Source organism: Dermatophagoides farinae, chromosome 5 (genome assembly GCF_024713945.1).
Source record: "Dermatophagoides farinae isolate YC_2012a chromosome 5, ASM2471394v1, whole genome shotgun sequence".
Lineage (NCBI taxonomy): Eukaryota > Metazoa > Arthropoda > Arachnida > Sarcoptiformes > Pyroglyphidae > Dermatophagoides > Dermatophagoides farinae.
The window spans coordinates 3,180,001-3,207,541 of record NC_134681.1 but is presented as its reverse complement, the minus strand read 5'-3'; the positions used below and the strand labels follow the sequence as shown (position 1 = coordinate 3,207,541).

General features: G+C 28.3%; 1 protein-coding gene across 4 annotated transcripts in view; it reads right to left on the bottom strand.

Annotated features, from left to right (window-relative positions):
• Positions 1-27,541, bottom strand: part of LOC124498737 (glutamate receptor ionotropic, kainate 2) — a 32,899-nt gene that overhangs the window by 4,869 nt on the left and 489 nt on the right. Inside the window, exons 1-4 of one of the 4 annotated variants that reach the window (XM_075731512.1) lie at positions 27,452-27,541; positions 27,274-27,362; positions 1,981-2,184; positions 86-1,856 (exon numbers count right to left, since the gene is read on the bottom strand). The exon at positions 27,452-27,541 is cut by the window's right edge and continues 165 nt beyond it. In XM_075731512.1, the coding sequence (XP_075587627.1) occupies positions 86-1,655 (1,570 nt within the window). In that variant the 5' untranslated portion in view covers positions 1,656-1,856; positions 1,981-2,184; positions 27,274-27,362; positions 27,452-27,541. Of the gene's footprint in view, positions 1-85; positions 1,857-1,980; positions 2,185-27,273 lie in introns of all 4 variants that reach the window. The other 3 variants (XM_075731513.1, XM_075731511.1, XM_075731514.1) reach the window with 3 other exon arrangements.

The following is a 27,541-nucleotide window of genomic DNA, read 5'->3' as shown; positions in this document are numbered from 1 at the left end:
ATTAGAAAATTGCAAAAATCATAAAAATCATCGACGATAGATGGAAGTATTGGTAGCGGTTTTATAATGTAAAAAAAAACCTTACCGACATTGATAGAACTGGGCAATGAATTTACAAATGTAAATGTGGAAATCATTATTATAAATAATAAAAATAAACATGATGATGATGCTGATGCTGATGATGTTGTTGTATAAATCATATTTGAATACCGATGTCGATGAAGTCGATAATGATTTAATGATGATGATGATGATGATGGGGATGAAATTGTTGACAAAAGAATTGAATAGGCTTTTTCGGTGATTGAAGCGATGGCCGCCGAGGCAAAAGAATATAATAAAGGAATAAGCATATTAATAATGATGATGATGATGAATATTTGAAATAATAATGGTGGTAATAATAAAAGATAAAATTTCAATATCGATACAATCGATATTGTCGCCATTGATGATGATGATGATAATAATAAAGATCTTGTTCGTTGTTGATGATGAAAATTGAATAAATTTGATTCCAAATCAATTGTTGTCGATAAAGAAGATGATGAAAATTTCTCTGATAATAATGATGACCATTGTTGTCGTAGTCTTTGTCGTCGACGTTGTCGTTTTATTGTCGGTCGATCGTTTATTGAATAATAACGAAAAGTTTGAAAATAAAATAAAATAAATAAAAATAATAACGCTGATAACGATGATAATGATGATAATGATGATAATGATGGCATTTTTGTTGACAAAATTAAAAATGTATCCATTTTTTCAGTTTCTATTGCTGTTATAATATCGGAACCATAACAGTAATGAAATGACTGTTCCAATGATGATGATGATGATGATGATGAGGATCTGGACCAATGAGTTGCGAATTCTTTTTCGCCATTATCATCAGAATATTTAGTATCATTGAAAATTATTCGTTTATGATGACGATGAAACTGGTACTGGTAATCATCATCGTCATCATTATTATGATTGAGTAATGGAATCGTTATCAATGTTTTTGTTGTTGATAATTCGGTTATTAATAATATTACTGCTGGAACAACATTAATGTTTCTATCATCATCATCATCATCAACATAATATCGGTCATCGTCGTTTAAATTCATATGATGATGATTCCACCACCAATATATAAACAACATCTGGCAGCCAACAACAACAACAACGATGATGATGATCATTTGATCAAGATGATTAACAATATCGATAAATTGATTATCATCATCATCATCATTGATGAAAAAGTTAATGATAATGATAAAGGTTTTGTCATCGATTTTTTCAATTATTTTGTCGTCGTTGTTTATCATGTAAATATTAATTTTGCCAACGTTATCGTCGTCGTCGTCGTTGTTTTTGTTGTTGTTGTTGTTTTTATTGTTAATATTTATCTCATTATTATTCATCATCATTGCATCATTTTCATTATTTCGTTGTTTTTTTTGTTTATTATTATTATTATCATTACATATAGTCGTTTTTATTATCACCACCACCATCATCTTCGTTGTTGTTATTTTTATTGTTGTTGCTGTTATTGTTTGTTCAACAATAACCAAATAATCATAATTCCTTGACAATGAAAAAGTCATTTGTTTTTCCATCATCATCATCATCATCATCATCATCACAATCATAATCATGGTCGTTGCCGTTGTACGAATTCCATTGTCATAATTTCAATTTTGGTTTTTCATGAGAGATAAATAGATTTTCATTATTCGCATTATTGTTGCATATATTAATTGTAATCAATTAGCAATTATGCAAATTTTGTTCATAATCGTATTTGGCACTGTGTGTGCGTGTGTGTGTATTCAATATGGATCAATGATGATTTGATTCTGAACCAAAAAAAAAAAAAAAAAAACAAAACAAAACGAAAAAAAAAATTAAAAATCAAATAAAAACGAATCATTTCGGAGCATTTTTAGTGAATAAAATTATTATAACCAGAGAAAAACTTGCCATATTTTTGTTGTCGATGGTTGTTTGGTGGTCATCAACCAACATACACATCATACACAATGTGTGAAAAGAAATTTTTTTTTTCACACTCGTTATAGCCAGTTGTCTGTGTCTCTTGATTATTATCGTTGTTTAGTAGTTGTCCATTACATGTTGTTTGATTTCGTTTTTTTTTTCATCGATCAAACGATTCTGCAGCGCCACCTATGATCAAAAATCAGAATTTTAGTTTTTTTTTATTTCAATTTTACAAATTCATTTTTATGATGATGATGATGATGAAGACTGATGACTAAAATGTGAATATATATCATTCACACAGGTCATTATGAATCATCATCATCATCATCATGAATTTTTTTCCTATTTTTTTATGCAAGAAAAATGGAAAAATTCAAATTCAAATGAATACTAAATATTCAGAAATAAAATAATTCGTTACAACATTCAATCAAAATGTTGGAAAAAAAAACAAGAAATTTCAATGCAATGATACGCTGTATGTGTGTGTGTGTGTGGAAAATTCAATTATTTATTTATGAATCATTTTTTTCTTGTAATAAAAAAAAAATATTACAAATTCAAACAACAAGCAAAACATAGACAAAAATATAGAAATGACCGCAACAATAATGAAATTGGATCGATATTCGGTATTCACTGAACGGGCTAGTGATGTTTTCTTTTTTTTTTGCGACCAAATGATGTATGTTATGTACAAATTTTCATCGATTTCATCATCATCAAATACATTTAGACAACGAACAAACATGAATGAGAAACGATCATGAACGAAACATTACCGACAAACCAACCAACCAACCAATCAAAAAAAAAGCGAAATAGAAAAAACCATTATTGGAATAGAAAAAATGTATAACCACAAGCGAAGAAAAAAAAAATCAATCGAATCGAATCGAATCGAGTTGAATTGAATTGAATCGAATCAATTCGAAAATGAATGTCGAGAGAATCGATCATCAAAAAAGATGAAAAAAAAAACAAACGATGAAATGGAACGAAAACTCCATCAAAATTCCTTACGGTTACTGTTTTTGTTTTTTAATAGTCAAAAAAAAAACTTTATGGATATAAAGTTCTCAATGATGAAGATGATGATGAGGATGATGATAATAATAATGATGATGATGATGATGGAGAGAAGAGAAGACGAAAAGTTTATGATTATGACCGCAAAATGGAATCAAATGAATGAATAAAAAAAAGAGAGAGAGAAAAAAAGGAGAGATTTATCTCAAATTTAAAATTCAATTTATATAAAAAAATTTTTTTTTCTTCTTTTCAATGACAAAAATCATAGAGCATAGAGCACAACGGAATGAATTATTTAAAATGAATTTAAATTTTTTTTTGTGGATTTTTTTTTCTTTTTTTTTTGCTTGTAAAAAGTAATTTCATAATCGCATATAATTACCGACGCCATATTATTAAATCAAAATGAACACAAAATAAAAGTCATGAGAAAAATATTGCTTGAATTTTCAAATTTGTTTTTTTTTGTTTTGTTTTGTTTTCAAAGTCTATTAAATGAAAAATTTCTCGCCTATCATTCTGGTAATTAAGTCCGCTAGAGAGATGAAGAGAGAGAAAGAGAATAGTCAATAAGGTTTGACCCGAAAAAGTTTTTTTTTCTGGTCAACAACAACAAAAATGGACAAGATTTACTATAATTTAACAATGGAAAAAAAACGATAACAATATTCTCGAACAACGAAACGAAAAGAATAAAAGTTAACATCGAAAATTAATCGACCATGTATTATTTATATATTTATACGCGGTATAACCGAGAAGGAAAAAAATGGTGAAAAACGAAACGAAACAAACACTTCAAGTTATTGTGATTGTTGGTATATAATAATGGAACTATTTATCCAATTGAATAACGGTCACAAGAATCATTTTTTCGTGAGAAAAAAAAATCTTACATAAAGACAAATTCAATTCAATCTTTAATTCAACTATAACGCAATACAATTTTTAGTTATTGTTTTTTTTCGTCTCTGTTTTCAGGAAGCTAAATGAAATCATCTTCAATATGCATACGCTAGGGTTTTTAATCAATTTTCAACTTTCGACTCAATTATTTTCCATTATCTCTCTCTCACTCTTTCTCTCTCTCGATAATTTGCTTGTTTTTTTCCAATCTGTATGAATGAATTCAATTAACACACAAAAAGAAAATGTTTTCTTTTCACTTCACCATGTGCCAAGTTTCAAAGTCAAGAAAAAAAAATGAAACGCAAATAATAATAATGAATCACTTGAGGCCATCAACAACAACAATAACCAAAAAAAAAAAAAAACTTTGTTTGATTTGTGGCATGTAAACCATCATTCAAACAAACAAAACAAAAAGAAACATCAGACAACAAAATATAAGATTGAATAAAGATGAAAGACAATAATTATCTAAATTGTAATGTTTTTTACTAAACGAACCAAACAAAAAAAACCACATGACATGATTTTGTTGGAAATACAATGTAATAATGGTGGTGAAAGCCATAGGGCTCTCTCTCTCTCTCTGTCTGTTTTTCTGATCAACCACAAAAACAAAATTGTCATCATTGTGAATATAAAATAGTAAATTCATTTCATTCATTCATTCATTTATCGTAATAATTCCTTAATGAGAAACAAATTTTCATGTGTAGACAAGAATTTTTCGTCTTGTTTCATCGACAAAACTTTTTTCAGTGTGTGTTTGTGCGACATTCATATGGAGAGTATGAATGAAAAAAAAACAAGCCAGAAGGCTCAATAGAATAAAAATAACAAACAAACAAAAAGTGAATCCAGATGGGATATCAATTTTTGTTTTCTTGTCTTGTTGTTGTTGTTTCTCGTTTGTAGAGAAAAACCTTTACAAACTAATTAAATAGAATTTGAGCAACAACAACAGTAGCAACAAATTGATTTGTGAATGTGAATCAAAACATTTTGCAGAAACAGAAATGCAAAAAAAAACCAGAAAACATTTCAAAAATTTATTTCTTTTCCATTGTCATCCATCCATTCATTCTTCTATTAGCTTCTGCATTTTGTCATTTTTTTTTTTCATTTTCAAACCAGAAAAAAACACACAACAGCCGTATTTCAAATAAGAAACATTGTTCCTTAAAGCAAAAACATACACACACACACAGGAATGAAAATGAAAAATTCTTTATTCTTTCTTTAAACATAAGTGTAGTATATACTTCAGATGATTAATCGATTCAATGTGTGTGTGTGTTGGTGTGCTCTAGCCACACCAGATAATAATATATGATGGAACCAAAAGAACTGGGAACAAAACTAAACTTTGAATTTTTTTTCTTTTAAAAATAAAAAGGGATCGCATCAGATGAGAATTCAATGAGAATGTGATAACATGACACAGGCTCAAAAACACCAATGATGAAAATGTCTGAGTGAGCGACATTTTTTTTATGGTTCTAGACAACAAAGAGAGAGAGAGAGAGAGAGACTCGAAATATTGTGTTGAAGAATTTTTTTTCTTGTTCATTTTGGTGGTTTTTTTCCTGTTGTTGGACTAATTTCTTCTTTTTTGCTAGAAAGAAAAGAAAATTCCGAAAAAATGAATATTGTCACGTTTTTTAATCTCTTAATTAGGAATTTTTTTTTGTCATGAAAAGAATATTCTTTTCATTCCAAATGAATTGTATTTAACTCATCACCATCATAATCATCAAGAATCCATAAGAATTTATTTTTTTTTCATTAAAAGTTTTTAATAATTTGGCATTCATTTAACGAAAATGAATGCCAAATCATCGTTATGACAATGAAAGAAAAAGATGGCCAAATATAAACATCGATTGGTTTTTTTTTTGGTTTTGTTCGAAGAAACAAAAAGTTGATCTGAACAGGGAAAATTTCCAGTAATTTTTTTTTTTTGCAGAAAAAGAAAACTTTTTCGTTTCACACCATCAAAATAAGCGACAACATTTAACATTGTGCAGTATTCATTCATACATTATTATTATCTTGTCTTTAAAGAACAAGAAGCGAAAAATTAGCATCTTTTCTCTTCTTCTTTGAAACATGAATAGAATTACTTGATAAAACTTTTGAAAATTTGTTTTTTCAAGTTACCCCTTTTGCTTTAATATCACATCACTTATCAAGAATTGGCCATCATCATTATCATGCACACACACACATACACAAATTAGAAATACAATTAGTGTTGTTTTTGTTGTTGTTGTAGAAAATTGATGATAATAACAACACCTTAAACGATGATAATAATAAAGCCCATTATAATCGTTAATGATAATGATAATTTGTGTGTGTGTGTGTGAGAGTGTTAAAGTGTGTGTGTGTGTGTGTGTTAATGATGATTATTATTGAAAACTTATGAATATTCAACGATCATAATGTGTCGGAAAGAATAAAAAAAGTAACTATTGTTGGTTGTTGAATGAATTTTCCTAAAAAAAAATTCTTAACAAAAAATTTATTCATTTTTTCCAAGTGGATTAAATCCTGGAATAATTCTGATTTTGTTTCTTTTTTTTTTTGTTAAAAAAATGTCAAATTTTCCACACAGAAATTCTTTTTTTCTTAGAACAACAAAAAAATAGATTGATGATAGAATAATGATGATGCATAAATCTCAAGCTCAATTTTTTTCGCTTGTCGTCGTTGTCGTCGTCGTCATATTAGTAATTAATCAAAGCGAAAAGATTTTCATTTTTTGCTTTTTTGTTTCAGCCCATGTTTATATGTTGGTTCTTTTTTTTTCAAAAGAATGTCGACATTCTGTTTTAGGTTCAACATTCTATTGCTAATATGAAAACAATTTGCCCCCAAAAAAATTTTTTTTTTTTTTTGATACAATTTCAAATGAAAAGAAAGAATGGAAAAAACCAGTTTTATTCAGTGTATCAGTATTCAGTTTTTATCGGAAAAAATTTCATGTTTTTTTTTTATTAATCAATTTTTTTTCTTTCATCCAACATTTTTTACCCTAAAGAATTTTCCAACCAATCATGCATTGATTGAATGAATCGAGAATAACAATTTTTCTGGAAAAAATGTATATATATTTTTTTCCACTAAATAATTGGATTGTTATAGTTTGATATAATAACAACAATGATAATGATGAATAACAAGGACACACAAATGAATCATCATTTCATTCCGGTGTTGTTGCTGTTTTCGTTTGATTTGTGTTTGGAAATTTTTCCTTTTTCATTGCCGTTGTTGATTCTTTGGAATCAATTTGTCAACATTCATTTCATTTTATTTCAATTTTATTCATTCTCCATTTCAATCAGAATATAGAAATATTTATTATTTGAAAAATGAATGAAATTTATGAATGGTAATGGTATTTCATTCACTCTTTTCATTTTTTTTTTTTTTTTTTGAATAAAAATCTGGATTTGATTTGTGCGTGTGTGTGTGTTCACAGTTGAATGAATCAATTCAAATGACAATAATGGTGGGAACCAAAATGAAAATATTGATGAAGAATTTAAAATTTCAATCAAATGCAAATAAATAAATAGATATTCAAACTTTCGATAGATTAAAAAGTGTAAAAAAAACATAATCATTATAAATTGGATCGGTGTAATTGCAAATTGATGATGATTGAAAATGTTTTTGTTCAAAATCATAAACTCTCCATTGCAAAGAAACATCAGGAAAATTTTCAAGTCAACAACTTATGTTGTGACCAAATAATTCTGGTTCAAACAAACACTACAACTGTGTGAATGATCCATAATTTTCAATGAATAATTATGCCTGCAAAAGACTTGAAAAAAACATGTTTTTGTGCATTTTGTTACATTTTTTTTTTTAATTTTCAATGAACAAAACAGTTGTTTGGAACAACAAAAACAACAACAACAACAACAACGACGACAATAATTTTGCCCGAGTGTATTTTTTTGTGTTCAACTTTCCTTTCCAAGGACATCTATCCCAAAGCAAAAAAACAAAATTTTCAGGAAAATTTTTCCCTCTCTCTTTCTCTCCTGGTCGACTAAATTTGTTGTTTTTTGTTATTGCTGTTTTTGAGTGGTAGTGAATAAGAATGGGAATCATGAGTGTTTGTGTGCGTATTGATTTGATTCTTTTGGTCATTATTATGCAATAATCATTTTCATTTGGATTTTAATCCCATGAAACTAGTCAAAAAAAAAACATTTCATTTGTTTTCACTCATTGCGCAATAACAACAGTGAAAGAGAAATTCTGTTTTTTTTTGCAAATTTTCATTTGAATATTTATTGATTTGTTTTCTGTCTGACCATTACTACAAGTATAGAAAAAAATTAAAATTTTAGATTTCCAACTAATTTGAAATTTAATGAAACACACACACACACACACACACACACACACACACATGTGAAAAATCAGATGACAACAAAAATTTAACAAAGAAAACAACTACAGATTTTCTTCATGAATATCAATAACAATGATGATGATGATGATTAGATTGATTGGTTGATTGCAAGAAAAAAATAAATAAATCAAACAAGTTCAATTTCTCAATCATCTCCAATAAGCTTCTACTAGATTCAAGAATAGGTCGTTTGTACGAAAAAAAAATTCATTCAAAAATAAAGGATTAATTGTCAGCAATCGATGAATCGATCGTTGAATATAAGTGACAATCACCAAAAAAATCTACTTGACTTGACTTTATCATTGTAACACACACACACACACACATTTTGATTTATCAGAAAAAAAGTCTTAATGTTTTTTTTTTCATTTTGAATGAAAAAATCGAAAATTGCATCATATGATTCATTTGATTCTCGTCGTCGACGTTGCTGTTGTTGTTGTTGTTGATATTTTTTGTCATTATTGACTACTACAATAACAACATCATTATCATCATCATTAAAGAATTTTAAGTACAATTCTGGTTTAGATTCATTCTGTATTTGTTTTTCTATCCTACAGGGTTTTCATTTACAAATTAAAACATTTAATGTTCAATAATGATGTTTGATGATGATGATGAAACAGACCGATGATCAAATTTTCCGGAACCATCATCGCAATGGAATCGAGTGGTTCCGGTTTCTTGAAAACACTTGAATACAAACGGCAACAACAACAACAACAAATGGGCAAATCGAAAATATCATCGCATTTTTTTTTTCGTTCGTCACATCATCATACTATGGAAAAAAAACCGGAAATAATTCCGGGAATTTTTTTTTGCTTATTTTATTTTAGATCAAATGCGTTTAGCATTAGTTCGTAAGGGGATAATGATGGTGGTGGTGGTGGTGGGCCATTTCAATTCAGTATATTAAATGATAATGGTGATTTGAAACAATCTCGATATGTGTGCGTGTGTGTCGAAAGCTTCACATGATATATTAATTCAAATCAATGCCTCTAATGTAAAAACAGAAATCATGAAACAGAATTGAATGTAATTGAAAAAATATTGATAAATTTGTGAATGCAAATCATCAAAAAATTGTTCAAGTTTTTGCTGTCAATTAATTTTCTGGATCAACAAGCGCAAGTCCAGAGGTCCATAGAGAGTAGTCCATATTTTTGTGTGTGTGCGTGTTTGGAATTGAATGATCCAGTAAAAAAAAACAGAGAAACAACCAGAAATAACAATGGACAAAACACAATGAACCAGAAACGAGAGAGAAAAAGAAAAAAAAAGTTGTCAGCCAAATACAAAAATAAACCAGAAAGAAAATGATCGAAAATATACACGATTTAATACACAAAAATTTATTATATACAGCCAATAAATAATCAATCGATCGTTTCAAATAAAAATCGATCGATCGATACCCATTGACCAGTGTGATGTGTGTCCAAAGAGACCTGACGATCTATCTATATACGGTGTTTACGGTTTTTTTTAAAAGACACACTTGTGTGTATGAGTAAACATACATTCTACTTGTTTTTTTTTGTTTCATTTCCAAATGATCCAATCTATCAAATCAAAATCATTTTATATTTGGTTCATTGAATTTCGAGGTTTGTTTTGTTCAAAAGTAGTGAAACAAACAAATTTTCCTTGTCCATTTCGAACAAACAGCAACAACAATAACAAAAAAAACACTTAATAAACAATATTGATTGACGATTGAAAAAGTGTTTCGTTTTTCATTATTTTTTTTTTGTTCATAGAATGTGATTATGATGATGATTGGTAAATGATTGATTCGTTCTATTCATTATTTTCTTACAATTATTGCCTGTGAATGTGTAATTACAATTCTTCTGAATTCTGTATTTTTTTTCTCATTAAATAGTGAATGAAATGAAATTTTGCAAGCTTATAATAAATAAGCAACATTTTTTTCAGATGTTTTGAAAGAAAAACATTCATTATAGTGTTGAAAATCATGTTTCAATGACACTGTGTGTGTGTGTGTGTGTTTGTATGTCTAAATTGTCTGTATTTCAATAGTGAAAAAATGAGTGGGTGGGCATAAACATTTTGTTTTTTTTTTTAGATTGAGAAAAACAAGTTTTTTTCTCACAAACTCTGTGTGTGCATGATAAATTTATTGAAAAATAAATTAATGTTAAAATTAAATCAATCTAGATCAATATTTGTCGATTAATGACATATGATTTTTGTATATTTTGTCAGTACACAGTAGAGAGAATGAAAGAAATTATAGCAAAATCAATAAACGAATAAAAAAATGGAGAAAATTTCTAAATATCAAAACAACGTTCTTGTGTAAAAAAATGTGACTGTTGATGTTGATTGAGTTATGATTGTCCAATCAAATTGAAATATTAGCAGAAAAAAAACAAAACGAAAACAAAATGAATCATCATCATTACTAACGGAAACAAAAACGAAAATAAAAAAAACATTCTAGAAACGCCCGAAACAAACAAAGAGAAAACCAAAATTAAGAATTTCTGATTCTGTTGTTGTTGTTTTACGAAAATCTATCTTTCCAATATTGATTATGATGATGATGATGATGATGGATACAATATATATATATTGATCGATTACAATCGATTATTTTGGAATATAAAAAAAATTACATCAAAACAACAACAACAAAAAATAGCAAAAACAACAACACGAACGAGAATACAACGTCTGTTCAAAATCTAATTGATTGATTTGTAACAAGACCATTTCATTTCATTTTATTTCATTGTTGTTATTGTTGCTTTTGTTGTTGTTGTTGTGATAACTGGCTAATTTGATCACGCAAAACATAATTTCGTTTCGCTTTTTATTTCCTAATTCAAAACAAAACAAAAAAAAAGATGATGATGATGATGATGATGAGAAAAAAATCAATGTATCGATTGAATAATGTGGATGAGTACAAACACACAGCGAAATCTAAACAAAAAAAAAAGAGAAAAAAAATCCATCATCAGGCTTGCTTGTTCAGCTAAAAACTTTTTCCCTGGGTGCTTGAATATGAAACTTGACCTCACGATGATGATGATGATGATGATGATGATGATGATTTTGAATATTCTGGACATTCAATTAGTGATGCAACAAAAAAAAAATGATAAATTATTAAATTATCAATTTGATCTGGTTTTATTTTCTTTATAAATAAAATAAAAACCAATAATGTTGCAGTGGCCAATGATCAATATGATCCATCATCATCATCCAAGATTATTTTAAAATGAGATTTCTCTCAGAGAAAAAACATAAGGAATTCACTCGTCTGTCTGTCTGTCATTTTTTTTTGTTCATAAAATCTGCATGACAATGATTCGCAATTTTTATATCGCGGAGATGAAAAATATTAAAAACAAAAAAGCCACTCATTTTTTCTTTTCACATCATCATTTATGGTTGTAATGGTAATGAACTTTGCTTTTTTTCATATTCAAATCTGGATTTATCATCTTTTTCCGGTGCATGCATCATAGACAAAGAGAATTTTTTTTTTGTCTTTTCTTTGTCTTTGAATTTGAATGTTTTTGGTGTTGTCATCATCATTGTGTCTTCACACACACAAACACAAACATTGATATCATCAAAGGAAGTAAAAGAATAAGAATAAGAACGACAAAGAAACAACGAAAAGCGAAAAAATTCATTTCTCATCACATCATCATTCATTCATTTACAATTTATTCAAATTTTTTTCATTCTGATCATCAATTTTCTCTTATTCAATACAAAATCATTCCTTTTTCATCATCATCATCACACACACACTATGATTATTATTATTCAACGGCAAACAACGAAGACCCGAAAATTAAGATGGAAAATGAAATTTTTATCCTCTGTATTGTGGCTGAAGTGAAGAATGAAAAATTTTGTTCGATGTTTCGAATCGATTAATTCGAGCTGATTAAACAAATACCAACGCCAGTGATATCGAGATATTTTATGCCACACTTATAATAATGAAACCAATAAACGAATACCAAGCAAAAAAAAATAAAAGAAAAAACTTTATTACGGCGGTAAAAAAAATGAGATTCATGCAATACAAAACCAAAAAAAAGACAGAAATAGATGGAAAAATCCAGGAAAAATTGTATATTCAAAAATGGAATAGTATGAAAATGGTACGATGGTCTTTGTTGTTCCATATATTTGTATAAATGTGTCTCAAGAGTATTCGAATCAGTAATAATCATCATCATCATTTTACCCACATCATCAAACAAAAAAAAGGAGGCAACAACTACAAGTTTCATTTCATTAAAGAAATTAAAACAGTTCCAATAATGGAATTGAACACATCGGGAACAACCAAAAAAAAAAAAAAAAAAATGATCAAATCAAACATTCATAACTAGAATTTGTTCGAAATTCTAACAAACATTTCAATAAATTGAATGAATTTCGCATTTTAATTCATGAAAGTCAGAAAACAGAAAAAAAGACAATTTCACCTCACCTTTCTCGTCGTCAATTTGAAATGTAAGGGTAATGATTTCAGCTATTCGATCTGACACAATTGTTACCGTTTTTTCCTTCTGGAAACATAAGATTTTTTCAAGAGTGGTGGAAAAAAATGTTCCTAAACACTCACACCATTATTATTATTATTTAAACAACATACACAACATTATTATCGATATAAAATAATCCATTCCCCCCTTCCACCAAAAAAAACAAAAACAAAAACAAAAAGATGCATTTAATGCAAAAAGCTTCTGGCTTAATGTTTCGAGTGATCGTTTTTAGGATTTGTTAGTCATTTTTATTATATTTTCATGATGATATTCTATTTTTTTCCCCACTACAAACTGAAAAAAGGTCTTGTGTTTTGTTCTTGGAACAACAATAAATTCATGTTTTTTTTCACTCTCTCGTTCGTTCGTTCGTTTCCATTTCGTCCACTACATGTCTATCAATTTTTTTTCCTTTTTTGGTTTGATCCATAATTATTATTGCCATGAAAATGGTACTTTTATTATTATTACTGGGAAAAAAAGCAGAATTTATTCGGATCATCATGATTATTATTATTATTGTTATATGATTTGATCAAACAAAACAATTTCTTTTTTGTCTTGTTTCAAAAGAAAAATGAAAACCAACATTGATCACAGTGGAAGATGTCATTTTGAGAAAATGACATATCTTTCAAACAAAAAAAAAACTTTTTTTCAATTTCAAAATAAAGACAGACGAAAACTCAAAGAATCAAAGAAAATATAAAAAAAAAATTGAACAAACAAAAAACTATCCGGTGAAAAAAAAACTTTTTGATTTATTTTTTTTTTTTGACTCGAAAAATGATGATAAATAATAATAAAAATAAAAAAAATTTGACAACAACAACAACTACAACAACAAAATGGCGAATACGTTGTCGTTCAGGTTATTATAACATCGAAAGGATGCATTTATTTATTTTTTTTTTGTTTTTCAATGAAAATAGGATTCTACTTTTGTGTGTAAAAAAAAAGTTTTTTTTATTCATAAATTCTGTTCAGTTTTCTCTACTTGGATACAAAAATTGGTGTGTGATTGTATACACAACCTGGTGATACTTGACAACAACGAAAGCAACGAAAACAATTCTTCTGTTGAATCAATCAATAGTTTTTTTTGTGGAATGAAATTCAAACATTTTTGTTTTTTTATTTTTCGTTTCGGGAATTGTTTTTTTTTCTCTTCTCTATAGATAGTCAGAAGAAGTCAAATAAGACAAATAAATGTGAAATGTAATATTTATTTTTCCTTCTGCTTCTTTTTTCACTATTTTTTTTTGTCAGAAATTTATAAGAAGAATATAAATTGAAATTGAATAGATTCAGGTTTTATTCAGAAATTTTTCCTTTCCTGTTCCATAGAAATAAGAAAATTTGGAAAAAAAAATTTCACCAGAATTTTCTAGCTCGGTTTCGGTTCAATGGATGCGTTGTGCTATACCATCATCATCATCATCATTTTTTCTCGCAAAATCCAAAAGATTCCCATAAACCGATTTCACTGGCATTCTTTCATACCTTGATTTTGAAAAAAGAATTCCATTTTTTTTAGGAAAGAAATCAATATGAATTTTGGCATTTTGGCGATTCGTTTCGTTTCTTTTACAAATGAACAAAAGACAAATATTTGCCCAAGAAATATACGTACGTACGTGTAAATATTCCAAATTTGCATATTACCATTTTTGTGGTTTTTTTTTTGATTATCGTTCGATTTTTTTTTTTGATTCTCTTTCTACCGCTAGTATTTTTTTTCCAACAAAAAGTATTTAGATATCGTAAACAGATGAAATTTATTTAGTTTTCCATTTATCTCTATATAAATCACATCAAAAAAAGTTTCTTATACTCACAACGACAATTGTATTATATGGTATAATGGTAGTTTTTGTTGTTTTTTTTATGGCAGCAATGCTGCCGTTCGTGTGTATGTGTGTGTGTGTGTGTGAATGGAATTTCTAATTTACACAGAAAAATATACGGTGAAAAACATTCATATTTTCTTTTTATCATTATTCACACACACGCACACACATACACACACTCAAAAAAACCATACATACAGATCATAAAGATAGATCAGTATATGATGCAAAAAAAAATATTTTTCCATAAAATTGATTTGTATAGGTTGATTTTTTTTCTTCTTGTTGGCAAATATCCTAGTGTGAAAGCAAAGCAAAAAAAAAAAGAAGAAAATTCCATCCATAAACTCTCACTATCTCTCTGCGTGGTGTAAAAAAAATCCATGGAATTTTTCTTTCCACTTTCTATCATGATCTAATCATGAAGAATCTAATGATAATGATGATGACAAAAAAAAAGAAGAAAAAAATTAATTATAAATTAGATTGAAGAATGGCGAATGAAAATAGTGATGAATATTCGTAAATGAAACAGGATCATATGTATAATAATATTCTATAAATCGGAGAATTGATGAATATTCTGTGAAAAAAAATGAATTTCAACAAAGATGATGATAATGATGATAAGACAGTTGTCTATTCACACGCAAACATACATACATAAGTCAATGATTTTTTTCAAATCAAAAAAAAAGAAGAAACCGGAAATTAAATAGGAATTTTTCACCATCATCATTATGGAACGAAATCTATGAATGATCTTGTGATGATTTATTAAAACCGAAAAAAAAACAAAACGATTTTTGCATCACTAGATCAGTCAGGTCACTGAAATATTAGTTACACTGTGAATTTTAATCACACACACACATATACACAGGAAAAGCAAAAATAGAAAAAAATCCAATTTTTTCATTTCCTTTTGAAAAAAAAATTCTAAACTTGAAACTCAGGGAAAAAAACCAAAAAAAAACTGACTAGGAATTTTTTTTCTTTGCTTTTTCTGACCGACAGATAATAAAAACGGTTAAAGTCATCATCAGCATCATGCACCAGCGAAAACAACAACGGAAATGGGACAATTTTTTTCAGCTGTATTATTTTCCTTGATTTCTTTATATTTCGCTAGAAAAAAAATCACTGAAATTCGTAATTTTTTTCCACAATGATCAGAAACAGAGATCAAAAACAGTGAAAAAAAAACTGAAGATTAAAGAAGAAGAAGAAAAAAAAACATATTTTTTCATCTTCTTTTTTTCTTTGCCGATAATAATGATTATCAAAATATGATCATCATCATTATCATCATCGAATCGACAAAAAAAAGATGAAAAGAAATTTTTTTTTTCGTTTTTTCAATTATTCGTCAAGCAAAAATCATCCGGCCATGATGATGGTGATGGAATAATCTTTGGACCGAAACGATCATAGTGTGTGTGTATTTGACAATTATTATTATTATTATACGACGACTACGACAAAGATGATGATGTTGATGATGGCAAAGACAAAGAAAAATAAAGAAAAAAAAATGATATTTAGGGCGGTAGTGATGAACTACACACATGCACAGACAAAGACAAAGCTAAAGAACAATTCAATGAACTCATACAAACATCAAACTTCAACACCATAGTAGTAAAGAAATATTGATCCAAATGCCGAAAAAAGAAGCACCAATTTTTTTTAATGTGTGTAAATTGTCCAATGTTGTTGTTTTGTACATTCAAATAAACCAATTCAATATCCAAGTTAATCATAGCAATTAGAAGAAAAAAAATTCAATTCAATTCAATTATCATCATCATCAGCATCGGCTTTTTTTTTTGTTTGTAATTCGCAATCATCGATATCACCGATATCAGATCTATGGGAAATCTATTTTTTTTTCTCTTTTGTTTTTTTTCAGCTTTTGAATTATGAAAATGTCTGTTGATCTTTTTTCTAATACGAAACAAAAAATCACGCATCGTACGTGATCATCATAATGGTTGAATAGATTTGCAACAACAACAACAACAACAACGAACATCAAACATCGATCCAGTGATTTATTTTTCCTTCTCTACATTTTTTATGGTCGATTTGAAAAAAGAAAAAAAAATTTTTTTTTTTTTTTTTTTTGAAACTTTGTTTCACATCTATACATGAATCGACAAAAACTATTCAACCGAAACAAAATGGAGAAATATTTCGGAAAATATTATCTACTGAAACAAAATAAATTTCCGCGGAAAAAAATAATAATCAAAACAACAAGGTGAAAGAAAAAAAAAATCCAATTCAATCTAATACAATCTAACAATCATTTTAAAAATTTGAAAAATTTCATTTGACTTTCAATTTACAATTTTCATGATGGTAAATTTTAAATTTTCTTCTTCAACAACAACAACAACAACAACAAAATTGAAATTGATTTTTTCTTTATTGCAATTAATTATCATATTGACAAGTTTTATAAATTGCAAATGTAATGTAGTGAAACTGAGAAGAAAAATTGAACCATTCCCATTGCATTCACTGTCCATTCCGCACACATAATTCTTTTTAGCTGAAATCAAAGAATTTGTTTTGTGTGAGTATGAGTGAATCAAGAATTTATTGCAAAGAAGAAGAAGATGAAGAAGAAAACACAAAAGGATGTTAAATATTATAAGTGGTTTTTTTTCTGTATCTCTCTGAAATGATGAAAATGAATTAAAGTTGTGGAAAACTTTTAGAAAAATCGTGCTTTACACATCATCATCATCATCATCACTGTTGTTGATGTTTTTCGACATTTTATCCAATTAAAATGAACGAAAAGCAAAAGATTTCATAATAAATAAATAAAAAATGAAGAGAAAAAAAAACGAGAAAAGAACAAATTTTTCATTCTTTGCCAGACACATGATCATGTTATTTTCATTATTCTTATGGAGAATTTATAGAAAAAATTTTTTTCGTTCATTTATTCATTCATTTCGAAAACATCTAATCATAACAATTGTGAAAATGAAAAAAAAACCAAATAAACGTACACAGATACAGAGACACACTGAATGGGAAAAAAATTTTTTCATTAAAATCTTCATCATGATGATAAAAAAAAATTTTTTTGATTTACAACAAAACAACCACAGAAATGAGTGGATCCTCAAAAGTTAAAATAAATTTTTTTCTTTCACCTTCCATTCTATTTTAATTCATTTTTTGTTTGTTTCAAAAAAAAAAAAATTTGTCGAGTAAAGACGACAATCATCATCATCACGTTGAAAAACATGGAACAAAATTCTAAATAAACAACGCCTACCGACGACGAGAAAAAGAGAAAAAAAAATTCAGTAGTAGCATCACGTTTCTTTTGCCATTTTGTTGTTGTTGTTGTTGTTGTTGTTATTATTGGGACAAAAAAACGTCTGTTTCTGGAACCATTTTATTTTATTTTATTTTCTCTCACTCACTTCAAATAACAGAATAGAAGATGAAGAAGAATGAAAAGCAAAAAAAAAATGAGACTCACTGACACAAAGAAAATGTATGCAATGCTAGGGATGGATAAACTATGATGACCAATGGCATTTTTTTTTTGTTATCATTCTTTTTTTTTATTCCAGGATCATCATCAACAACAATAATACAATGAACGGTGTACGTGAGTGTACGTGAGCTTAACTTTTTTTCTTTTTGATTTGGCTTCCTACATACATGTGAACAAAAAAAAAGAGACAATGAAAAGTGAAAAAGTGGGGAGAAACAAAACAAAAAGAGAGAGAGAGAGAAAAAAAAACGATTCAGAATCGACTATTATTACCACACAAGTTACGCGAAAAGTTATTCAAGTCAAATTGTGAGAGAATTGAAATCGATTTTTTTTTTCGTTGTTGTTGTTGGAATTCATCAGAGTACAATGTCAATTCGTTTATTTTTTCATTTTCAGCAAAAAAAAAAAAATTTATTCCAAATGAAATGAAAGAAAGACAGATGAATCATTTATCGAAAGGCTCGTTTATGGTTTTATTTTTTGTTCATCAGTGTTGGTGGTTAAATTCTCCGCCTTTCATTTATTTTTTTTTTTTTTTTTGAATTGAATTCAATTAACACGAAAAGAATAAAAAACGATTGAAATGAAAATTGAAAATGATTGATCGTGACCCCAAAAAACGCTGTTTTTATTCTAATTTCCAATTTCGAATTTCAAATTCAATCTATTGCCATTATCGATCTTGAATGAATTGAATAAATTTGTTTCGACAACTAATTTTTGGAGCAAAGGCAAAGAAAACAACATGTGTAATGAGCAAGTGAGAGAGTGTGAGAGTGAGTGAAAATAAAAACATTTTCAATTCAATTTACTGTTATGAATACCATCGACATCATCATCGTTTTGGAACTAATTCGGAAATGATGATGTTGTTTTAGTTGTAGCTGTTGTTGTTGTTGTTGTTGTTGTAATATTCAATTGATTCTTTAGAGTTCAATGATGTTGAATGGAAAAAAAAGAAAGTGAAAGAGAGACGACCAACTTTGCTTTATACACATAGACACACATAATAAGTGTGTGTGTGTGTGTTTCATTTCTTAGTTTTTCTTCTTTTTTTTTTGTTTAATAATCATTATAATTCGAATCACATACATCCGTTGTTGGGTCTTTTTTTCTTCTTCTTTTTTTCCGTAAAGTTAACGTTGAATCAATGAAAAAAAAAGAAATTAACATCATAGACAACTACTAAAACATCACCAAACATCAATCGAATGGTGATGATACTTGAAACGAAAAAAAAAACGAAAATGAAAAACCACCAAATGAAATGGAAAACAAATTCTAAGCTATTGTGTGTGCGTGTGGATCAAGTGGAAAACAGAAGAAAATAGAGAAAAAATTTTCATGTTGCGGTTGTCATTGTTTTTTTTTTCTCTCAAAATTGGCCACAATGTATTATATTTCATTCATTCATTTATTTATTTCTCTCTCTCTCTCTCTCTCTCTCTCTCTCTCTCTTGGTGGCCATGACCGTTCCAAAATTCTGGTCCAACAACAACAACAGGGGTTATATCATTATTATTCTGAATACAAAATTAGATTGGTTAAGATAAATTTTATTCAAATTTAATTTTTATTTCTCATTTTCGGATTTTTTTTTTGCTTGTTTGTTGGTTGTTTCAAGAGTTCCATTAAAAAAAACTTGTGCATGTGTGTGTGTGTGTGTTTGGATTTTTTTTTGCAATAGTTACTTAATTTTTTTTTCTCACTACTTCTAAATTATCAGTCAGTCAGTCCATTTATTTATGCATTTTTTCTTTGTGTGGGTGAGTGTGAGTGTTGTTTTTTTTGTACAAGTAAAAACAAGATGGAAATAAAATGAACGAAACGAAACGAAACTAAAAAATTCAGCAGTCGGTTAACAGATAAATCTAAAAAAAATCCCATAGGCAAACAATAACAACAACAACAACAACAATATTGATACGATATGATATGAATCGAGAAAAAAAAATCGGGACCCGATCGGTTTCAGTTATGAAGAAAGCAAAGAAAAAAAATTGCTATTCGAATATTCCACGAGATTCACTATCGTAGATGATAATGTGTATGGAACAATAGCCCATTTTGGAATCTACAACATCTCTAGTGATTTTGAATACAAAGAGAAAAAAAATGAAAAGAAATTGTCCGAAAAAAACATCAAAAACGGACCACTATGATATAATATCCGATGGATAAAACCTTTTTTTATTCTGATTCTGTAGCCCAAATGTTGAACCAACAACAACAACAACAACAACAAAAAAGGAATAATAATAAGACATGAAAATCCCCAGCAATGAATATTCTTCAGGATTCTCGATTCCACTTGTCCGATTTATTAGTTTTGGTTTAATGGACCATTTCTCGAAAAAAAAATTTCATCTAAATAATGTGATAAAATAAATGAAACAAAATTTTTAGCTTTTTTTTCATTTCTCGATAATTTACTTCAATCATCATTATCATCATCGTAATAACCGTATAAACTCTCGGCTATAATAGCCACATTTATTGTCACTCATCATCATCATCATCATCATGATTATTGTACTTGATTACATATAAATGACCGATGATTTCCCAGGAAAGATAGAATTTTAAAGATGTTGTGAATCGATTACACAAATACAGTTAGTGTGTGAGTAAGTGAATGAAAGCAGTAAAACAAAATTCGCTTGAACCATCTCTCTCTCTCTCTCTCTCTCTCTCTCTCTCTCTCTCTCTCTCTCTCTCTCTCTCTCTCTCTCTCTCTCTCTCTCTCTCTCTCTCTCTCTCTCTCTCTCTCTCTCTCTCTCTCTCTCTCTCTCTCTCTCTCTCGCTTTTCATTACGGTTTCGGTGGAAAAAACGCCAATAAAAGTGTGTGTGTGATTCATAAATGAAACGACGACATTTTCGAATTGAATCATTGACCGAATTTCAAGACATAAAATGCAACGATTTGTTTTTAACAGCAAAAAATTTTTCAACAAAGAATCAAAAAAATATGGATCTACCCAGAATATGCAGAGAATTTCATTCATATATTAAATGATTTTCGATTGTGTGCCTGTATTTTATTCTTTTTCACGAAATAATACCATTTTGGTATGGCCATTTCTGGTAAATCAAAGATTTTGTGAGTGGAAAAAAAATTGGAAATTTCTCAACAACAACAACAACGAAAAAAAGTTTCGAAAACATGTGTGTGTGTGTGCATTTGCATAATTTTTGTATGCATTTGGAAACTATTCATATCATCAAAAACAACAAAAAAAAAATGAAAATGAAACTTTTATGATCAAACACGGCCAAATTTTCTTTCATTCATACGATGCATACATACAAATGATGCATAAATATGTCAATTCTAAATGAATAGAATCTTTGAGAAGCGCCAATATTACATACACACATGTGTATTTTGATTTATTCTTGATGATTATTAATGGGAAAAAAAACAAAACAAAAGGGAAAAAAATGAAAATATTCCAATATTGAATATTTCAGATCAAAAATGCAATATCGATCATATCATCAGAGCAAAGCAAATGCAAAAAAAAACAAAAATTCAATAAATAGACCAGAGAAAAAAACTCTGACCATTTGTTGTTTATAATGCTAGAACGATGTATGAAACAAACACACACACACTCACACGGAGAAACAAAGAAAATGTCAAATTAAAGAGAGAAGAAAAAAAAATGACAACGACAATAATAATTATCTCATTATATATATACTCACAGTGTCTCTCATATACATGTCTATTGTCATTATTATCACATCATCATCATCATCATGACCATATAGGGTTTGCCACATTTTCTTTTTGTCTAGTTATATTTTTTGTTGTTGTTGTTGTTACTGGCATCAATTATTGAAAATAATAATAATGTTCATGTCCATTTTTTTTCTTTCTTTCTTTCTTTTCAAGTTTATATGAAAGGAATATTCTGAATGAAATAGGGTGTGTGTGTGTGTGGAATATGTAAATCATCAACGAATGACCTTAACAATAACAACAACGATTCTCATATGGCTATGCATGACAATTACCGTTGTTTTGTATTTTTTGGTTCGTTGTCCGAATGAATAAAAAAAAAGAGAATGGAAAAAGAAAAAGAAATTAATGAATATGGTCTCGCTGTTTGTGTGTATGTGTGTATATGTGTGTGTGATAATATTAAAATTACCGGATTTATTATTTTATGAAACGAGACGGGAATTTGGTGGACTAGACTAGAATAAAAGAAAATGATGATGATTCAAAAAAAAGCAATGATAAAGAAAACCAAAGCCAATTAACCCCCATTGTGGTAATGGAAAAAATTCAACAAATCAAAGCAGAGAGAGAAAGAGAGAGAACAAAAAAAAATAATAAATGAAAATACGACAAATACTTTGCTGATGGTGTCAGTTAGTTTGCAATACCCACACACACACACACACATTTATTACACATTGACAGATGTGTATGGGATACAATAAATATATATTAAAACACCAGATCATCAGTAACATTACGAGTGAATGAAAGAAAGTAAACTCCAATCAATATCTAGTTATATTTTTCATCGATGATGATGATTTTGGACACACACACATCACACTTTCAAGTAGTATCTAATTAATGATCTTTTTGTCTATGCGATGAGAAGAAAAAACATAAAAACAGAATCAAGAAAAAAAAATCAGAATGAAAAACAAAAATATTACGATAGAGAAACTTTTCCATTCAATGATGATGATCGAAATTATCATCATCATTGAATGAATGGAAAAGTCTCACTACATATCACACACACACACACATCAATTAAACTTGATGATGATTTCACCGAAATTAAGTGGGTAAAATGAAAATTTTTTTTCCTTTCCATCTCTCGTTATCTTCGAAAAAAAAAATTTTCAAAATATCACGATCAATTCATAAGTTTTCTCTCTCTCTCTGGGTATCATTGTCAGAAACAAATGAGTGAAAAAAAACGATTCATTCTTTTTCTTTTGATATTAATCCAATGAAAAAACAATTTAGCAGGAATGCAATTTGAATTTATTGATTATTAAGCAAAGAATGAGGAGAAGTGAGAGAAAAAAAACGGAATTTCATGCATAATCTTTATGATCAAAAAAAAAAAACAATGAATTTTTTTTCCGTGTGTGAAATATGCAAGAATTTATCAAGATTTTTTTTTCCATTCTTCCAGTAAAAAAAAACGATAATAATCATCAAACGACGACGACGATGATGATGATAATAAATGACTCGATATTTGACTTTTTAGTTGTGATATATGGCGCTATAAGCCGGTATGTTCATTTTTGTGAACAACCAAGCTAACACATAAATATCGGTGGAAGTAAATATTGAAACTTTCAAGAGAAAAATTTTGGAACCAAAAAAAAACAATGGATAGAAATTAGTAATAGAAATCTTTGTTCAATTTTTTTTCTCGGTTATATATGTGTCATCCAATCCATTCCATTATTCGCATTTATTCTTTTTTTTAGAGGCCATTATTATTATTATTTTCATTATTAATTCACATTACTTGTCTTTTTTCGTCATATTGAATGAATGGCAGATCACTCTTTTATTCATTAAAAGACGAATAAACGAAAAGTGTGTTGATGTTATTAATAAATAAATAAATAAAAATGATGAAGATGAACCAGAAAATTTGTTTCAATAAATTATATCACAAAATGCAAGCATAAACAAACGAACGAAAAACAAAAGTTTAAGTTGCTTTTCACACACATGGCTAATATTCTTCTCTTTTCTTTTTTTTTTTTTTGTTTAGTTGTTGATTTACGATTCATGATGCAACGAAAAAAAACCAATATAAATGTCAATGTGTTTGAAATCATCTGTTTTTTTTGTTTATGAATTTGTTAATTGATTATGAGATTTTGTTCACATAATGAACCAATGAAATGATAAGCTTGGTTCATGACAATCGATCATCATTATCAATTTTATTGTTCCAAATAAAAAAAACTAATCGATTAGCAGTGCATTATGGAAAAAAGACAACAGTTTTCATCAATCAATCGATAATCATCATCAACAACGATAACGAAAAAAAAATGAAAAATAAAAAAAAACAATTCAACGTTCTACATGAATCGAAATTAGAAATCAATACAAATTAAAAACAAAAATCGAAATCAATTGTCAATAGTGAATCATCGACAACTACAAACTACACAAAACTAAATAGAGAGAGAGAGAGATGGCAAGAGAAAAAAAAACTCATCATCATTGACAATAATCAAACGAAATGAAAATGAAAAGAATCTCATCATCATCGTCATCATCATCATCGTGATCACCCCAATTCTAATAATTTCTCAATAGCTAAGAGCGCTTCATCATAACTAGGCGTCCGAATTGTACAATTTTCCGTTTTCTCTATCTCTCTCTCTTTCTCTCGTTCTCGGTGTGACATAAATTGAATCATCATGTTTTTTAGGGCGAAAAAAAAGAAAAAAAATGAAAATCAAATACATAGAATTCTCTCTTTTTTTTCTTCGTTATTTGATTGTGGACGATGTTGATGATGAACATTTTGTATGAAACGAAATCGATTCATTTCATCATCATCATCATCATGGTCGATAACATCAGATCATTTATTTATTTTTTGTTTTGTTTTCTTGATAAAAAAAACTACCAAGAATCGTGCAAAAAGGAAAAGAATTTAGTTTGCAATCGTTTTTCAGTGAGTAAATATATATATATATATTACTAAGTATAAAAGAAAAGAAAGAAAACAAGAAACAAGCAAAGTATTTATCAATTGCAATCAACCAGAAGATTGTAGAGAAAAGAAAAGTTAAAACATCCAAATAAAATGAAATTAATACCCGAATACTAAAATAATCATAATAACCAAACTAATAATGATGTTGATGTTGATGATAGAGTGGAATGTAGAAGCGAAAAATGAAATACACAAATGCATTTCAATGCTAGCTAGTTCGCCAAATCATAACCGGAGTTGTTTCACACAATTGAATTTTTCTAAAAACTTGAACGGTAGCGGCAGTGATGGTGGTAAAACTCTGTCTCGACAAACCATCAAACCGATTATATTTTTTTTTTGTCGCCACTCTCACAGACACCCTTTCTCTTTCTCTTTCACTCTCGAAAAAAAACTTGTGATTTTTTCTTGAACTGAAAACAGAAAATTCGAATAAAACAAATTAAAATTGAAAAGAAAGAAAAAAAAACTTGGTGATCCAAAAAAAAAAAAAATGATCATCAGATTCTTTCTTATTGTTTTTTTTTTCAGGAACCAACCACTCTACTCACACACACACCCCGAAAAAAAAACTTTAAACTTTCCAACATCAACACTAACCGCCCACACAACGACGAAAATTGAAACAGAAAACATCAGATTGGATCAAAATCATTTGCCAGAAATAAAATTTCAACTTTTTCGACAAAAAAAAATTCAAAAATTCCATCATCATCATCATCATCAAAATATCAAATTTCAATTTTTTTAATCGTAAATTTGTTAATGTTTTTTTTTCTTTCTTTTTTTTGTTGAACAAAGAAAAAAAGTTTCGAGACATGAATTTAATTAATTACTTAAAATAATGTGTGTCGTCGTCGTCATACAAGACACATTACATCAGCCACACACACACACACACACAAATGAACAATGCTCGAATGGATTGACACACACACACATCGTGCTTGAGTATTTGAATGTTGTCTCCATACACACAAACACAGAGAGAGAAAGAGAGAGAGAAACCAAATGCAACCAACCGAATATTTTTTTTTCATAAAGAATGAAATGAATCAAGAGAAAATGTAAAGTAAAGAAAAACCGTGAATCTATTGGAAACACTCATACATACACACACACACACACACAGAATATGATGAGGAAAATGAAGATGTAAGAATATGGAGAATAAGAGGAAGAAGAAGAGGAAAAAAAACAGAAAAGAATAATAACGACAACAACAAATAAGTGACAAAATGAAATGACAATGTAAATTCAATGTTTGGTTTCGCTTGCTTGCTTGCTCTTGCTCTTTCTCTCTTTTAGCATGATTAAAGTTTATCATCATCATCATAAGAATTTTTCGTTATTCTGGTTAGATTCATCACATATTCGGTGTTCGGGTGTTTTGTGTGTGTGTGTGTGGTTTTTTCTCTTTATGTGGTTTTTTCTTTTCTTGTTTCGTTTTTTTTTGGGTACCATCTTGGAATTAGTTAACCATAACGCGTGTACCGAGTACAAGAAAACAAAAAAAAAAACATATCAACAACAAGAAAAAAAATATGCAACTGTCATGTTGTTGTTATTGTTGACTGACAAAATGATTTCAAATGATCTTGATGATTTTGATCTGATGAAATGAAAGATTTTCATATTTTGAATTACAAAAAAAAAGAAAAAAAAATTCCAATTGAAATCAAATTGATTCGAAATGGCATTGAATGTAACAAATTAACAAATTGATAATGAAACAAAACACAGAAATTTAGAATTTTTTTTTTGTTCATTTCTCTCCAAGATCAAGATCATCAAGTAAACAAAAATGGGAAAAAAAATCATTACCAATTTTTTTTTTACATTTTATCATGATTATTAACTCAAGAATGTCTGGAATGTCAAATATATGATTCTGTTATGAAGAGAAAATTATTTCAACAAAATTGAATGAAATGGAAAAAACAACAATCTTGCATCACTTGATTGAATTTCACATGAAATGCAATTTGCAATGATAATAATGATGATAGTGGATATTGAATGTCCAAGAATACATTTCTGAACAACAATAACAACAACAAAAAATGTTGATCTATCGCTATGAATGACAAACAAACAAACAAACAAGAAAGGGAAAAAAATTCCAAAAATTTTTTCTTGTTTTTTTTTGTTTTGTTTCCATTCTATTATTTGATAACAATGAAATGAAAAACAAACAATTTTATCGATGAAATTGTTTTTGGTTACCTTTAGCACGACGAAGACGACGACGACGGTGATGATGATGATGTTATGGTCTAATTTTTTTTCACTTCTGCTTTTCCGGTTGATTGTTTCTTTTTATAAAAAAAAAAATAAATGAATGGAAAAAACAAATTGAACAAATAGGTAATTGAATCGAAATCACACACACACACACACACACAATTCACTGATGGAAAAAAAAATAAAATCAGTTATCTAATGACAGGATTGTGTAGAAGAAAAAAAAAGTTACGTGCAAAAAAAAATCAGC